The 12,500-nt window shown below is 36.5% G+C and overlaps 2 protein-coding genes across 2 annotated transcripts in view; one reads left to right on the forward strand and one right to left on the reverse strand.

The window, feature by feature from the left end:
- Positions 1-1,959: 1,959 nt before the first annotated feature.
- Positions 1,960-6,836, reverse strand: LOC119582501 (40S ribosomal protein S3-like). The gene is made up of 5 exons (XM_037930791.1): positions 6,688-6,836; positions 5,261-5,408; positions 2,732-2,903; positions 2,326-2,513; positions 1,960-2,202 (listed from the first exon to the last, which is right to left on the reverse strand). Exons 1-5 carry the CDS (start codon positions 6,715-6,717, stop codon positions 1,997-1,999), a joined length of 744 nt encoding a protein of 247 aa, XP_037786719.1. The 5' UTR covers positions 6,718-6,836; the 3' UTR covers positions 1,960-1,996.
- A 368-nt stretch (positions 6,837-7,204) lies between these two features.
- The window catches only part of LOC119582502 (mitochondrial import inner membrane translocase subunit Tim13-like), a 5,813-nt gene continuing 517 nt past the window's right edge, over positions 7,205-12,500 (forward strand). The window contains exons 1-3 of the mRNA XM_037930792.1: positions 7,205-7,393; positions 9,496-9,564; positions 12,312-12,500. The exon at positions 12,312-12,500 is cut by the window's right edge and continues 517 nt beyond it. Coding sequence (XP_037786720.1) covers positions 7,289-7,393; positions 9,496-9,564; positions 12,312-12,410 — 273 coding nt within the window. The 5' untranslated portion in view covers positions 7,205-7,288 and the 3' untranslated portion in view covers positions 12,411-12,500. The remainder of the gene's footprint in view (positions 7,394-9,495; positions 9,565-12,311) is intronic.

The following is a 12,500-nucleotide window of genomic DNA, read 5'->3' on the forward strand; positions in this document are numbered from 1 at the left end:
AATCATGCAGTTGAAAATCATAATTAAAGGTGGTCCCTAATGCACAGTTATACGATCATACATACATGTCAACAAGATGCATGCTGTAGGGCTGTCTGATCAAGCCTAACTTTGTCTCCAAAAAACAGATTGGCAATTTTGATTGACAATGCATCGGTTGTAGATTTTTTTCAACGGATGAAGCATGATTTTTTTAGTAAACAAATCTAAAGTGAAAACTTTTGCATCTGATAGGACAATTAGAAGTCACAATTATGCACGTAGAGTATAAGAAACCAACAGTATTGCAATCTGGTAATAGTTTATCCATTTCCACTTACGATCCAAGCACAGGAAAGGTTATAACATTTCATTATACTTCTTTACTGTTTATTAGCATTGTATAACCTCTTGAGAATTTTGATATAGTTATCTAAATGATTTCGGTGCCATATGACCCTACTATAGCGGCACCAAGCAGGATTTCACTAATCAATCACTCGAAGCAAAATTATAGTTTGATCGTTGCTATCTACTTCTTTGATAACTGGTTTTCCTAATAATATACTATACCGATGGGTGGTATTCCACGAGTTTTTTTTTTTTTATTATTACATGGTTAATGGTTACAAAGCAAAATAAATGTACTAGACTCTCCTCTAGTATAAATATCATGGGGGAGGCCATGTCTACGGAAAGAATCTTGGCAAAACTGGTAGATTATTACTTATTTATTGAAATTGTTTGCGTATTCAAAATATAGTTATAGCGTGAAGCTTGAGGACAAGGGTATAGTATAAGGTAAAGGTTGTTAGATAGGGAAGGAGTTAAGGGAGTAGGGAGCATTATGAGAAAGTATTATGGCGAGAACGGCAAAAATGAGTTAACGATTACGCTAAGTAGACTGAACAAGGATGAAGAAAAGGAAAAGGAAAAAAAAAGACCATACAAAATTAGTTGAGGCGAGGGCTGAGGATCAAGGAAAGGGTGAGCCCCTACATCGGGCCTCAGTCGCCGTCTCCCAACCCTCCACCGACAACAATGAGCAAAGGATTGGGGGGTGGCGATATTGGAGAGGACTTACGGTAGCCTCTAGGGGGGTGGATACTGTAGCACTGTATTGATACTGCAGCATAATCAATGAGACAGGCGAATAAGTCTTCTCCAAGGTCTGACCAATCCTTGTCGCAGGTAAGATGGAGACAGTTCCAGTTCAAGTAATTATGAAGGGATGAGGCTAGACAGAAATGGGTTTGCCAGTTGTCAGTAGATGATGCTTTTGCTTGGGATTCAAATGTAACTGACAGGGTAGGTGGTCAGCTGCAGAAGGAAACTTTGCCTATTTGTTTTCGAGTCACTGTTGGCAGAGGAGTGTTGTCAGAGTATGGGACTGTAGAGGGAATCATGAAAAGTCGATCCTATTTGGCTGGGGTAAACAGAAAAAAAAATTGGTAGAGGTAGGGGGTAGTAGTACAGGCCTTGTGGAAGTGGGTGTGGCGTTGAGTGAAGCAGTACTGCGGATAGGTGGACCATATGGTTGCAGAGTAGTAATAAGGAAGGAAGGGGTTGTAGATGAAGAAAGTTGTGGCCGCGGAGATGGAGTAGAGGATGCCGAGTCTCAGTCCGTCAACAACCCCCCTTCCCCACCCATAATAACACCGATTATAGGTGTTATTAGTTTTAGTGTTGTAAAGGTAGGTGGTGTATGGTCCACATCAGTTAGCAGATAAACCCTTTCTGCTCTTTACAGTTTGGCCATTTTTTTACCATAGCTTATAGGTTATTAGTCAATTTTTAAACCAAGTAATTTTTTATAAAGTGTGATAACTTCATTTAAAAAATCTTTTTCAAGTTAGATAACCTTTTCCATATAGCTTGATGACCTTTCACATTTTATATTATGCTGATCTGTTTACAATAAATAGTCCGAGGAATACAATCACGATATTCAAGAATGGTTAAGTAAATAAAAAGTGTCCGTTTGGTTTTTTTTTTATTTTCCCCTTTTGTATTACAATTACTCAGTTGGTACAGGCGCAGCAGCAGGGGTTGCTACTGGGGGAGGCACACTCTTTTCCATCTTATTCTCAGAGTGGGGTTCAGTGGGCAGGCTCTCCTCCTTGGGCTCAACAATGCTAATGTGATCAGGGAGAGGAATGGGTGGGCCGTTCTTGCCAGAGGGGTCCCAAGGCAACATGATCTTGACCTTGATACCAAGTACACCTGCAGGGAGAAGTTAATTTGGTTAAAACAGCTACTTATAAAAGTACTAATGCATAAACAGACTGAACAATTCAAACTTTAAATGGTATATTCATAGTCTGGAAAAACAATCAAGCTACTAACCCTGGCGGAGATGGACGTGACGGACAGCAGTATCAACGTAGTGGCGGCGGGGCTCACCAGAGTGAATCATAAGACCATCAGTGAACTTCATGCTCTTGGCTCGCTGACCTCTCAGCTTACCAGACACCACGACCTCACAACCCTTAGCGCCAGACTCCATGATGAAACGGAGCACACCATAGCAGGCCCTTTAGAAATAGCGAGATGAAAACTGAATATATCAAACAATGGAAGGATAGGTCATCATTTGGGGAACCATTTAATTTTAATTTTTGATTTCAACAAATATAATCAAGACTTAACACCAAGCTTTTGCTACATCTCTCGTATTGCAGAGGGAGGGAGAAAAGACAGACAGGTTCAATTGCCAAAATCATATATTCTTTGTGAATTTTGGGGGTCTTACCTCCTCACTGCGAGACCTCCCACAAGCTTGTAACGGAGAGACTCGGCTTGGGCGATGGCGCAGAGACCACGCTGGGCAACCTTCTCAGCATAGAGCTCTACTGAACCTTCAGCAAATCCAAACCTCTTCTGGACAAGGGATGTCAACTCCCTGATGCGGCGTCCCTTCTCACCTGGAGGAATTGGTAATAGTTATATCAAATCTTGCACATAACTTGGACAAACAATCAACAATTTCTACATATTACTAAATTCCATAAACAGATCTATTTGCTGTCTACAGCAAATGTAATATTTCATCATATATTGTGTGTTATAGTGCTTAATAGAAAAAATTTGATACAAAATCTTCCTATATGAAAGTCACACAATGTAAAATGTACATTCTCTATGTCAACCAAGTTTTTCCCAAAACCAGGAGAATGAATGAATACAACAAAAAAAGGTTCTTACAGGGTAAGGTAAAGGAAAATTATCAGAATTGTTAATGGTAAGTGTTAACCCCAAGTGTTAAATAGAAAAACTTGTTCACAATATGCACTTCAGAGCCCATATAGTAAATATCAGTGAAACTTGTCCTATGAACCTAAAACTCCATGCCAATGGGAACTTTGTACACCATGCTAGGACACAAATTAGTAGGCCAAAATGACCATATGATTTCCCTTCAATTTTTTTTTTTTTTTTATTACTAATGATTGTAGAAGACATGATTATACTAAGGTTATCACCCATACTATTAACAACAAATAAAATCTGAAAATCAAGAACAAGGAATAATTAACAGGCAAGGCAGGAAGGACTAATAACTAACTCCTTAGCATCTAAGTCCTAATCACTGTAAACATCAAACCAAAAGCACAAGAGACCTGGCATAAAATTTTGCGGTCCTGACATAAAATAGGTAAGAGTTTGCAACAGGATCACATCCAAAGACCAAGTCTCAACTAGAAAGTGTCCAATCATGAAGTAATGTGTGCGTACATGCCATCCATTTGGACTGGGTTAAAATAGTTCTGGTAATTACTTTGAAAATACTAAAATATTATTTGCTAGAGAAAATCAGCAAAAAAAGGACAATAAAACTACCCACCATACTGTGACAAGATAGCTTTTAACTCAAGAAAGCAATCCAAGCTCTATCTTGCCAAATATATATGGTTTGTTGAACATGTTCCAAAATTAAACAGTAAAAGTAAACAGGTCCACATCCCTAACAATGTTTACAAAGTTAAATTATACACTGCCTAAGGAAATAACGCAACTGCATTAGTAAGGTTTACAGTTCATATGCCTATTTTTGTGGTAACCCGAGATTTAGGATAGATTTCACGTGTCCATTAGTTTGCGATGGGGACTGTCTCTGACAGACGCAATCTTGCAAACTTTTACAAGTTTGTGGACCTGTTAAAAAACATCTAGGGAATTAATAATAAATAATTAATAAAAGGTAGGAAAAGTTAGGTTTGGATTTTGGGTTTGCATGATAACAACATGCCCATAACCAGGGTAAGTAACAAATACCTTAACCCCTTTTAATTTTTCAAACAAGTGTCTGCACATGCATCAGTTCATGGAGGGAAAAACCTGTCACCATAAGGTTAATTTACTGCTGTAAATTTACTTACCCTTACAGAAGGCATTTTAGTGCAACTGTTTGAATATACATTAATACTGCACTACTGGTAAGCGTATATACCAATACACAATTTGGAAAATTTTCCATGTATGACAATCAGGATTACAAGAAAAAAGTATGGAGTGGTTTCCTAGACAAAAACAGACACTTATCTATGGCAGAAGGTATGCAAATCAAAAACAAAGGAGAGGACAGAAGAAAGATCAATCCATTACTTTCTAAATCCTTGTTTACCTTGCAAGGACCAAAAATTTAACGCATAACTCATTACTGCAATCTATCTAGTAGTCCATGTATTACTAGGCTACTACCTACTACTACTACTACCATCTGTTGACATATTAATGTATTTGTTTTATTATACTTCTTTTAAGTGTCTGGGCATTGCCAGATATCACTAGAGCTTAATTACTCTCAGGGATTTCTGAGAACTGGGAATAAGGGGTTAAAGCCATAGGAGGTTTATGAGGGCTCTAGGGAACATATGGATCGTACTGTATAAATCCCACAGGGTTAAGGTTAGGTTGGTTAATTGGTTTGGACACATTGTAAGATTCCCATGGGGGGTCTGGATTATGTAAAATCTTGCAGATTTAAAAAAAAAAAGATGGGTTTGATTCCTGTAGTTTTTTCTAAAGTTGCCACATCTGTGCATAGACTTTCAAAGATGGCAGGGACGTCCATAGTTTCATTAGAAGTTTGTAAACAATCTTTGTGCTTGCTTGTTATCAAATCACATCAAGATTGTCAGCTGGTGAATGCAACGAATATGATCATCAGATTTCTTCTCATCACACAAGAACAAACCTGATGATATAAAACATTGTTCGAGAAGACCAAACTCCCACAGTCAAAAAATTAACCCACAAAGTCTACAAAAGCAAAACTTACCGAGGACATTCTGGGTTCGTGTGGCGAGAATGATGATCTCTGTCCGGGCAGGTGTGTGGCGCACCTGGACACCAGAGTAGCCGTCCTCGGCCAACTCATTGGTGAGGAATCTGTTCAGCTCGGCCCTGAAGGCACCGTCCTTGACGAACTGTCGAAGAAAACCAAAATTTAGCAACAAAATTCACATAACTTATGTTCTGCCCAGCCATGAGATTCTAGTGTTAATGAAGGCAGATACATTAATACAGATGGTGGCACCTGCGACAGGATAACAGGTAATGACAATAGAGTACGTTAACAAGACACCCATTCTACCTTTTAAAACCGCTTTGAAAACCATTTCTCTATAAAATCATTGCATATATTCTCTCCAAGTCCACATGAAACCTGCTCTAATTTGTAGGCTCACCACGAGCTTAGCCTGATAGCACCAAAGGCCAAAGGACAATATTCTGTCAAAGCTTGACCGCACTCCACATGATACGTATCCAAAGGTCTTAAAATTCAATTAAGATGACCCAATGTGCTTTTAGTTACTCCGAGTGCGCCGAAGGGTATAGTGAGCTAGACACTGGCAGAAGCAGACGTGTGGAGATCAAGTCATTAAAAAAAAAGTTACTTTCCTTCAATTTCAACTTTTAGAAAAAAATAAATAAAATAAAAATGGCTGATGAATTAAATTGAATGAAATCAATCACTCGCTACTAATCGTGCGTTTACGAACAATAAAAGGCTTTACACCAGCTCGGCCAATATTCTACCTGTTTGCAGCACACATGCCGGACCAATCATATCCACAGCAAGGAAACTTATAATATAATCGATAACAAACAGAAGTGATCGTCAATACTTCCTTAACTTAAATATTTGTCCTTTCCAGGATCTTTGAGAATTAAGAGATTTTGCATTTCTAAAAAGTTACCACGGTTTCTAGTCATAAATATTAACCACTAAATTAAAAAGACCAAACTGATAGCATCCCCTTGATGCAAAACACGGGTAAATAAGAGCAAATTACGGGAAATTGATTCGAAATCGAACACAAGACTAACACTTGAGGCGAGAAAAACAAGCCAGCGTGACACAACGGATATTAGTCAGATTTAACTCCGTCCTGGACCTAATTCCAGCACAAACGAACCTAAAGACCCGATTAAAGAGCGAAAATCCCCAGAAAGAAGCGACATCTTCCCGTAATACACGATGAAACAAACAAACAAAAAAGACCCACGACGTCGCCTCCGCACAACACGCCGAACGCATGTTTTCCCCGAACATCACTTCTCGTGGCATTTTCTCACCAAACCACCCGATTCGAGCCATTAAAAACCCCCACACGAAAGACCACCATTACCAAAATGTCTCCCCATCACGTTATAAAAGCGTAGAAGTACAAGAAACGGCCCAAATCGACCCAAAATAAGCACCTTCTTCTTCTTGTTGATCGCGGTCGCCATCTTGACGGAAAGAGCGAGTGCGGGCGACTGAGGGCTCGGGCTGCCTTTTGGTAAATAAGTCACCGTCTCTTTCTTCGTTTCTCCTTTCCGATTGGGGTTATTTACGTGCGAGATATTTTTCGTTGGCTTTTATCGTATTTTTTAAAAGGAAAGGTACGTCCTGGAGATGCTACTGGTTTAAGTTTTTGATGCTGTGAAGATAGACGATTTCGTCACGTTGGTCTGTTAAACGCGATGCATTATTATCTGTTGAATTTATGTATATATTTATTTATTCATGGTAATACTAAAACCTACAAATACAGATAATACAAAAGCTAGAAGGTAATTTACAAGTACGGACACGGAAAATATCTCCCGAAAAATATTTCAATGACCACAGTATAAAACTTTTACCACCCTATCCCAAAGCCCTTAAAATTATTGAAAATGCACCTAAAATTTAACAAAATTATATTCAGCGTAAAAGGTAATTCGTTTTTCCCTAAGTTGCGCATCTCGCCCGTCACTTGTTTCGAAACCACAACAAGACTCACGCAGCGATTCAACAAATTTCAACTTTTCTTCAATAATGGAGTCTTTAGGAGCAGGAAGAATGTCTTCATCGCAACGAGAGGATCTCATGGACCAAGTTAAGCAACAGATAGTTATTGCCAACACACAAGAACTGCTGACGGTGAGGAAAAAAGGGCATTTGTCGGGCTCGAAAATCCGGCGTCGTCTGCATTCGGGATGGAAAAATTGCATAATATATATTTTTTATATAAATTTAATTGAAATTGTGGTTAATAGAATGTGAATAATGGGATTGTAGTGATGTAGATTTTGATTTATTGTTCCAGAGGTGTTCTTGCAATTTGTTTTTACATGATTTGGATTTTGAGAGCATGCCAGGCTAGTCTGGCACTGACTTGACCCCTAAAAGATATATTATTATATATATAATAATAATTGCTGTATTTTGGTATTCATATCACTTAGACGAAAGATTATAAGATTTTTTTTATTATTTCCATCCATTTGGCACACCTTTTCTTTCCATCCTGAGATTTTTTTTGTTTTCAAGTTCATCGAAATTGTGGTTTACATGGCGACCAACTGTAAGAGTATCTTTAAATGCCATTTTTTTCAATTGATTTTCAAGAAAGTTTCAAGAATAATATTCATACTGATCATAATTTTGTTTGCTTTTTGATATCCAGTTAGATTTGAAATTGAATGATATAAAACTGGAGCAGAAATACTATTCTAGGGGATATAGTTTTACTTATTGTTGATATTGTTTGCTTATTTTCTGTGACCTCAGTTTTGTAATTCTAATTATCAAATATACGTCCTTTTAGTGCAATGGTTCCTTGCCTTTTTCATTCTTTTGGCCTAACCACTTTATAATAATCTTAATGACTTTGGGCAGTGACTGTCACCTCTTTAGATTCAGCTATTGCTTGTTTATCAATCGTTTTTCCGTTGTGTTCATAAAATTATTGATTGTTTTTATTATCATTTATTATTATAAATCATTATTATCATAAGTATCTTTTTTTTTTTTTTTTTTTTTTAATAAAGATGACTGTGTCTAATTTGTACCTAATTATTAGATAGTGGGTCAGATATTTAAAAAATAGGTAGAATATCAGAACCAGTATTGAGATATATAGTTTGTAAAGTACAAGTGAAGTATATTTGATATGACTAACTTATTTAGGTAAGCTTTAGCTTTTTAAATAGAAGTTAAAGAAATAGAAATAGGTGCATTAAATTCAACTTTGGCTATTTCATTTTACTTTCGTTTGATTTTTTGTTTTTGATGCATGGTCTCATAGGGATGTTGATAATGGATTTACATAAATATCAAGAGAATTATGATAATACTGATATACCACTTTTAAAAGAAGAACATCGTTTTTTTTTTTTTTTTTTTTTTTTTTTTTTTTTTTTTTTTTTTTTTGTGCTTAAATCTTATGAGAGAGGCTTCATTTGCATTGTGAGTGACAAATTGTATCCCTAATTTAAAGAATTCCTTTTGGCATGAGAATTTCTTTTTCTACATTTTTTTTATTGTGTGTAATAAGATGCTTATAATATTTTTATTAGGAATCCTTGATGTGTAATGAGTAGATGAGCTTTTTTTTTTTTTTTTTTTTTTTTTTTTTTTTTTTTTTATTTTTGTTTTTTTTTTTTTTTTTTTTTTTTTTGTTGTGTGTGTGTGTGTGTGTGTGTGTGTGTGTGTGTGTGTGTGTGTGTGTGTGTGTGTGTGTGTGTGTGTGTGTGTGTGTGTGTGTGTGTGTGTGTGTGTGAAATTGTTATCCTTTTTTCCTTTTCATTTTCAACCCAGTGTTACTGGGAAGGGCATGCATATACATGTCAATTCCACTGTGATTTTAGTTTAGTTCAGTCTTATCTATACCATTTTTTATCTCTTTTCCTTAATTTTTTTTTTTTTTTTTTGCTATTGATATTTTAGTGACATTATAATAACCATAATGTCAATAATAAGAATAGTAGTATTCAGTATCAATAACATTAGAAAAAAAATCCCAAAAAATCAAAGAATGGAGATGTTAGGTAAAGTTATGCTAATTGCCTCCTTGGTGGATAGCACTTGTGAAATTATTTATGTGTAAACAAAATTCACAAAGCAAAATATGGACATTACAATTGGTTAATCTTGCTCAAATGTATAGCTTGCCAAAGTACTAGTAACTCTCTTTATATTGACTATTTTATGAATGTTTACAAGCATATTACAGAGTATTACTGTCTTTTCTTTTCTTTCAGAAAATGGGAGAGAAATGCTTCACCAAATGTATTCCAAAACCGGGATCCTCCTTAGATAGCTCAGAACAGGTAAGATTAATTACATTTTAGTATTCTGTAATAATAATGAAGGTTGATTTCATCTTCAATGGAATGTTGACTTGTGAAATAAATGTACTTCATTGAATTATGATATATATCCAAAATCTAAATGTTTCTTATGGAAATGTGATAAACTTTGTAACCATCACCACTTCATGAAGTACAATAGATGTTGGCCAATTACAGATTAGTTTGTCTCTTGGAAATACACAGGAATTTCAAGTTACATGCTAATCAATAACACATACATTCATTATAATTTATATAGTGTAACAGAAATTTTAAATTATAGATATATTAAAAGGCAAAGAGAAAAACAAAATGTCTGCTATTCAGTAACCCAACTTTTTCATATTTATATTGTTTGTAGGCCTTCTTTTTGGTTTAATTTATTATGTACATTAGTATTTGCTGGCTGTCACAGAAAATTCAGGTCTGTGCTTTTAGTTTTCCTGTAAAATGCTGTATTATATTGATTCAGCTAATTTTGCATAGACTTTTCTTCTCGACCTTCTCTTCTTCATCATCCCCTTCTTCTGTCCACTTCCTAAGGTGTAAGAGCCATGCTGAAAGGATGAAAGGCTGGCTTTGTGTCAGTCATGAACGGCCTCTGGGAGCCCTGGTCACAGTATTCCCTTGGTTAATTGTCTAGCCCTTACCCCTCATGGGGACCCTGAGGGTAGACCATTTCCTCTCCCCATTTATTTCAGGCTCACCATAACCAGTGATAATGTTTTATCCTTATTAAGGGTGTTAAGGCTTGCCCCTTCATCAACTAGCCTGTAAATTTGATTTCATTGGTTTCTCGAACCCTACCTCTCCTTTGACCATGGCTCCAACTGATACTAATACCACCTCCTCGATGTTTGCTGTCAACTCAATCCATTCTGAATCATCCACCCAAGTCATTACTCAACCTTGAGAATGCACCCCTTCCTCTACTTAACATCTTCCATTCCATCTTCTACAGCACAATGTTCTTCATTGTTCACCCCCACCCCCCATATTACTACTCTTCATCCTTATTGTCCTCCCAATAGTACTACCTCTCTCCATACCACCCATCTCATCCCATACCTCCTGCCCCTTCTGCTCCTTCCACCTCAGCAAACCTTTAAAGTACCCTTTTTGGCCCACCCAGGTGGGATCAATTCTGTGTGATTCCCCTACAGCCCCATACTCTGACAATACCCTTCTTTCTAACAGAAGTAGGCAAAGTTTCCTTTCACAGTCGTTCTGATCATTCATGCTTTGTCATAGTTAGATCGGAGTCTCAAGTTCGTACACTGTCTACCCTGACTGACCTCACTGGTAAACATATCCTTGCCCAACTGCATTCCTCCCTTAACCCTTTTCCGACGGGTAGTATTCATAGTGGCCCGGGCCTCGCTGCTCAGGATTCTCCTATTTCTACAACTATCGTTTCTTACTGTATTACCAGTTGATTATTCATAATAGATTCTTTGCAGTTTTTCCCATACAGCGTTACTCTCCCTTCTTCAGACACATACTCTCCAATTGATCTGATTACCCTCTAGCTTTGACTACGTCCTTCTACAAATCCCCACTGTATTCCATTTGCTCCCCCTCTATACCCTTTTTCACTAATATTCTATCCTACCACTTTTCTACAACCTTTGACATCTAAAACATCTTATCCTGGTCATTAACTCATTTCCACCCTTTTTTGCCACAATACTTTACCACAGTGCTATTTGATCTCTGATGTCTAGCACATTTATTTCTTTTAACCATTATCCATTAACCATTGAGTTGGTTTTTTATTTCTGTAAATTACATTTGGTCAGTCAAAATTGTTTTTTTTTTTTTAATTGTCATGCTGGATGTCAAATAATTACCAAACATGAGATCACCAAAATTGAAAAAGGAACCCTTTGTATGTAGGTGAAAATGTGGAAAATGTCCAAAATGAGTGAAACACATATATTAAATTACATAGTAGAAACAGGTATTTAAAAATATATGTATAAAAACAAACAGAAAAAACAAATATTGTTGCTATACAACCCAACCCCTTTCTCCTTCCCAAAGTAGTAGTTTCTGGGGAAGGGCTTAGTGGGATAGCAGGAGGAATAAGAATGGAAGGTGGAGATAGCTTCCTCAAGTCTAGAGGCTGGAGGAAATGTACCCAGATGTACTTGTTCACATATACTACTTATTGCTCTCATCTCACCTGCCAGTTTTTAAAAAAAATTCTGAATCAGAGCAGCAAAGCTTGAAGGTTCAATTTGAAAAAACCAGTACTGATGCAAGGAATGTTAGTATGCATGCACTGTCCACTATGGTTTTGTTTTAAGATTTTCATAGACATAGATGATTCATCAAATACTTACCTCCTCTGTTTACATCTGTTCTTGAATCTTCAAGCAAAAAGTTTCTGTTTCTTTTTCTATTCCTTGTGATTAGAAGGATAACAATAACAATGATATTGATAATAACAATAGTAATTGAAGTGAAAACTCTTTGTGCTGAAAATTTAAGGAGTGGGTTAAGCAGATTAAGTCATTAAAACCAAGTAATTGACTGCTTAGTGATGAGGCACTTTAGAACCAATCTTTATGTAAAAAGAATTGATAATACAAAACCATAATGGAACTACATACCCAGCATTGACAAGATTATCAACTGGGGTAGTTTGGTGTTTGATAGATTAAAGCTTTTTATTTGTGTGGAAGTGAATTAGATGTGTAATTTTATTTCTTTCCTTATTACAGAAATGTTTAGCAATGTGTATGGATCGTTATATGGATGCGTGGAATCTTGTATCAAGAACATACACCAGTCGTCTACAGAGAGAGAAGAATTTCCAATAAAGAACAGTCTTATTGTTTTGTTTCTGTTTTTATAGATAAAGAGCAACATGTAACAGTGTTGGCAGAATGTACATTTCATCCTCAGAAGGA

The sequence above is a fragment of the Penaeus monodon genome, chromosome 16, assembly GCF_015228065.2.
Source record: "Penaeus monodon isolate SGIC_2016 chromosome 16, NSTDA_Pmon_1, whole genome shotgun sequence".
Classification (NCBI taxonomy): Eukaryota; Metazoa; Arthropoda; class Malacostraca; order Decapoda; family Penaeidae; genus Penaeus; species Penaeus monodon.